At 51.7% G+C, this 5,113-nt stretch overlaps 2 protein-coding genes across 2 annotated transcripts in view; one reads left to right on the top strand and one right to left on the bottom strand.

The window, feature by feature from the left end:
* LOC104870711 (keratin-associated protein 10-6-like) overlaps positions 1–412 on the top strand; it is an 8,528-nt gene extending 8,116 nt beyond the window's left edge. Inside the window, 1 exon segment of the mRNA XM_033755925.1 lies at positions 19–412. Within this exon segment, the coding sequence (XP_033611816.1) occupies positions 19–412 (394 nt within the window).
* Positions 1–5,113, bottom strand: part of Tspear (thrombospondin type laminin G domain and EAR repeats) — a 161,899-nt gene that overhangs the window by 80,355 nt on the left and 76,431 nt on the right. The window lies entirely within an intron of this gene.

The raw sequence follows: 5,113 nt of genomic DNA, 5'->3' as shown, positions 1-5,113 counted from the left end.
CTGCTGCGCCCCCAGCTGCTGCCAGCCCAGCTGCTGCGCCCCGGCCCCCTGCCTGAGCCTCATCTGCACCCCAGTGAGCTGTGAGTCCAGCCTGAGCTGCCAGCCGGCTTGCTGCTCCTCCTCCTGCCAGCCGTCCTGCTGTGAGTCCGTCTGCTGCAAGCCTGTGTGCTGCACACCTGTCTGCTGCATCCCAGTCTGCTCCGGCACCTCCTCCTCCTCCTGCTGCCAGCAGTCTGACTGCCAGCTGGCTTGCTGCTCCTGCTCCCCATGCCAGCCGACATGCTGTGTGCCCGTCTGCTGCAAGCCGGTCTGCTGCACACCCTCCTCCTCCTCCATGTCCCTGCTCTGTTGCCCCATCTGCAGACCCACCTGCTGTGTGCCAGCCCCCTCCTGCTGCTCCTCCTCTTGCTAGCCCAGCTGCTGCCACCCGGCCTCCTGTGTGTCCCTGCTCTGCTGCCCCACCTACCCCCACCCAGCCTGCTGTGGCCTCTCCCTGGGCCAGAAGTCCTGCTGCTCACTTCCTAATCAACTTCATCCCAAAAGAGCCAGGAGGCTCAGGTCCCACCTCCTCCAGGCCCTGGATGCCCTGACCTCCCTGCCAACATACCTAGCATCGGTCCTTCTCCTCCTTCAGCAGCCCAGCCCCTGTGGGCACCTGAGACTCTCACCAGCTCCTCCCACCCTGCTCTTGGTCTCCCCGATCCTGGCCCTTGACCACATCCTTCCTGGGGTGTGAGGCACATTAAACTCAGCAGTGTCACTGCTGGTCCCCGAGCACCAATAAAGCCTCCGCTGCCCTATCTCTCTGTGTTCGAGGCACTCGGGGTGGGAGGGGCAGAGGTTGGCCCTGGCCTCAGGCCCTCAGGTACCCGCATGTGACCTGGAAGCCCTTCCCCTCATTCTGTGTCTGCTGCTGGGCCCCGCCAGCTCTGATGGTCTGTAGAGGCCCACGGACCATCCCACAGGCACTGCCCAGCTCTGACCAATGTTCCCGCCTTGCAGATGATGCCACTCTGCCCAGGGCCTAGGAGTTCTGTGGTCACCTGAATGCGGCTGAGCTGGAGGTGGGAGGCCAGGGAGATGCTGGCCTGAGCTGGTCCAGGGCCCAATAGGGCCCCTGAGGGAACCGCTAGGTATCCTGGGCTATGGTGCACACCCTTGAGGTGGCCCCGAATTCTGTACGAGGCCAAGACTCAGCCCCAGAGTCCCCACCGGCAGGCCGGCATGGGCACAGGGAATGGCAGAAGCCCAGGACAGGGAGAGAGGAGATCCAGGGGGTGGGGCACATGTGTGGCCAGGTGCATTTCTGCCCAACGGAGTGAATCTGAGGGCTCTGTCCTGAACTACAGTGGCACAGGTGACAGTCACTGCACTGCCCTCGAAGAGTCCGGTGTGCTTCACAATGGGATGTTGCACAGCGTGGACCTCACAGCGTACAGCATTGGAGTGGGGAACACGTGTCACCAAAGTTGAGGTTCCAGCTCTCCAGTGAGGTCTGCACAGTGTGGGGGTCTCATCGGGATCTCACTGACAGTTACAGGTGACGCCACAGGGAGTGTCCCAACGACACGCCTCCCAGCACAAGAGCCAGCCTTGCTGCCTGGATTCCTAGATGTGGGGTTTGCCAGCCTTCACTGCTGAGGTGCTGACCACTCCCCAGGAGGACTGTCCCAGCAGCCCTGCCCAGAGTGACATCGGAAACACGGGCAGGGTCACCCAAGGGCATAGACAAAACCGGCAACAAACAGCAACAAAAACTCTGGGAAACTTCATCTGAAGTGTAGAAAACAGTCCTAGATCAGGAGTCCTGCAAACCATCCCTGGCCATTAGGAGCCCTGAGGTTCAAAGGAGGTGAGCAGAGGTCTAGAGAGTGAAGATTCAGCTGTGTCCACAGCGGCGCTGGGCTTGCCTCACTTGATAGCAGTGGTGGGACTGGATTCTCACAGGAGCAAGAACCCTACCGTGAACTGTGTGTCAGGGGTTCAGGTTGTACACTCTTCCGAGAAGCTAACCCTGAATCCACTTTGTACCACGGAAAAACTATCCTCCAAGAAATGTGTTCCTTGTGCCAAAAGGGTGAGGACACCGCACTATAGAAAGAACAGTCAAGCCAGAGAAATCAGCTGGCCCAGCAGGGCACTGTGGCATTTCTGCCCACGTGCCACACAGGCCCTAGTTGGATATAGACTGGCAGGTGACAGTGCAGGTCCTGGTGCTGGGAAAGCAGGTTGTCCTTATTTCCGAGGAAATATAGCAGTCTCCTTTGAGGAGAGTGGAGCTCGCCGAAGGACCACACAAACTGCCTGCCTCGGTTTCTCCTAACTCAGGACTTGCAGTGTAGAAGTAGGTATACAAAGGGAATTGGTAAGATAGGGAAAGAGGGGTGAGCTAACTGCCATCACCAAGTGCAAAAGATGTCAGCTGGGAAAGCAACAGGCACTGCAAAAACCTAGGAGGAAAAGCTGCTGGATGAGGTGCTTAGAGAAATGTGGGCTTTGAAAGATTCTGCACATCCCTGGGAGTCTAAAAGGCCCCACACAAGCCCTTGGAGGGCAAATGCTCAGAAAAACCCTGAGCAGCTCTCAGTGATCATCTGGGGCTGAACTTCAAACTCTGCGCAAGCAGGAAATGGAGATGAGCAGGAAGTGAAGGCATGACCAGGAAATGGATAAGTGAGCAGGAAGTGGAGATGTGAGCAGGAAGTGAAGGCATGAACAGGAAATGGATATGTGAGCAGGAAGTAGAGGTGTGAGCAGGAAGTAGAGGTGTGAACAGGAAGTGAAGTCAGAGGAGGAAGTGAAGGCACAGCAAGAGGCAAAAGGAAAGGCAGGTATGAACTGTCCTGCTGGAGTTGAGGGTGTGCTCAACACAAAAATACAAACAGGGCCTTAGAAAAAATAAACCCAGCAGAAAAATATTTTTGGCTGCACTTGTGTTAGTCAGCTTTCCATCACTGTGACAAAATACCTCAGGCAAACAACCTATAAGGAGGAAAGGCTGACTGGGCTGACAGTTTCGTGATTTCAGTCCATGGTTGGCTGTGTGTCGTGTGGACCTGAAATGAGCAGAACATCCTGGTGTGAGTGTGTGGTAGAGGAGCTGCCCGCCTCAGGGAAGCTGGGAAGCAAGAGACAAACAGGCAGGGGCTGGGGTCCAGTGTCGCCTTCAAGGGCACAGCCCCAGTGACGACTTCTTCCCGAGAGAACTCATCTCCTAAGGGTTCCACCACCGCCCACCAGCTGGGGACCAGGACTTCACACGTGGCCTTGGGGAACATTGATGACCCAAGCCATAACCTGAGGGGTTAACTCTGGCGAATCACTGTCTGAGCACTAAGTTAGTGGGACGGTGACCAGAAGGAAGAACAATGCCATTATTGCAAAGCTACTTTACAAACATGACAACAGAAAAACAAGCAACTGCAAGAAATGGGAACTCACCCCTGGCACACTAATGGGGAGGGAATCTGATGTTCAGAGTTATTCCATTGCAATGGTTCTGTCCAGTTCCCACAAAAGTTATCAGGCATCCAAGAAACAGGAAATAGGACCTGGGCACTGAGATGGATGGTCAATGAACAGGTAATGCTCCTGAGCAGGCTCAGAACGTGTGCGCTTGCTACACAACACCTTTGGATCAAGCCTGCCAAACATACACAAAATATCTCATTCTATGGACAAAGCACGAAGAGGAACCAGAAGAATGAGGTTTCATCAAATACAGAGCATCAACAAAGGGAGAAATATTTAAAAGAATAGAATAAAAATTTTGGAATCAAAAAGTACAATAATGGACATGAAAAATGACCCCTAGGGTTTAAAGAGGTTTGTGCAGTACAAGAATTAGTGAACATGAAGATACACTAAAATATGGTAGTCTAAAGAACATTTTTGTAAATGCAAAGGGAACAAATCTTAAGACACTTGTGGGACACCCTCTAGAATACCAAAGTACTCTTCTCAGGAGCTCCCGAAGGAGAGAAGTAGGAAAGAGCAACACAATTTGAAGCACTCCTAGTTTTCATAAGACACACACATCTAAACTTTCAAGAAACGCATAGACTCCATGAGACTCCATGCAGAATAAGCTCAAGTAAAGCTGCGTGGAGACACCTGATTATCAAACCATCATGAGTCAGAATCACAGAGGATCCTGAGTGCGCTCAGACAGGTTAACAGTGGCTTCTCGTCAGAAACAGTGGGGTCAGGGAGAGCTGAATGCAGCATCAAAAGTCTGGGGTGAGGGAGACACTCTTGACCAAGAAGAGTTTGCACCTGGAAAAATTACCCTTTAAAAAGAGAGTGAGCACAGCACATTCACAGATACACAAGCTGAGAGGTGGACTGCGAGTAGACCTGGCTTGCAAGTAATGCTAATCCAGGGTGAAACGCACAGGCTGTGCCAGTAACTCCAAGCTATAGGAAGAAACAAAGAGCAACAGTAAGACCTCAGGTCGGGGCATTAGCATCCTTACGGTGATTTGTTCACTATGTCCTGTTTGTCCTATTCACGGTACTGTTTTACAATCATTTTATCTCTATAAGGTCAGTGCTGATACGTCCATATATTTTGTGTTTTCAGTCGGTATAATGAAAGCTTTTCAATTCTGTTGCTCTATTCAAAGAACTAAAATTTCAGCGTCATTGATTCTATTGTTTTTCTACCTTCTATTTTATTTACCTGTACACTAACCCTTCTCTTCTTTCTTTTGTGGGCCTTGGATTTAATTTGCTCTTGCTTTTATTGATTCTTCAAGTACAAAGCTAAATTGCTGGCTTGAGATCTTTTTTTTGAAAGGCAAGAGTTTAAATGTATCATTTTCCCTCTGAGTACAGCTCTCGCTGCATCTCTCAAGCTCTGGGTCTTTGTGTTTTTCTAATTTACCTCAAAGCATTTTCCACCCTCTGTTTGAATTCTTCTTGGACCCAGTGATTGTCTAACAGTGGTGTTTAATTCACCCATATTTGTGGATTCCAATGATCTTTCTCTGAATTTCCAGCTTCTTTCCATTACGATAGAGAAGATACTCTACGTGTTCCATCATTTTCGATTGCTGAGCCTCGTCCGTGGCCTGACACTGTCCTGGGCCCCCCCCCCCGTGTACTGGAGAGG

This window comes from Fukomys damarensis, unplaced genomic scaffold, assembly GCF_012274545.1.
Source record: "Fukomys damarensis isolate Sample0158 unplaced genomic scaffold, DMR_v1.0_HiC HiC_scaffold_24, whole genome shotgun sequence".
NCBI lineage: Eukaryota > Metazoa > Chordata > Mammalia > Rodentia > Bathyergidae > Fukomys > Fukomys damarensis.
The sequence above is the reverse complement of the archived record's forward strand: the minus strand, read 5'-3'. Positions and strand labels throughout refer to the sequence as shown.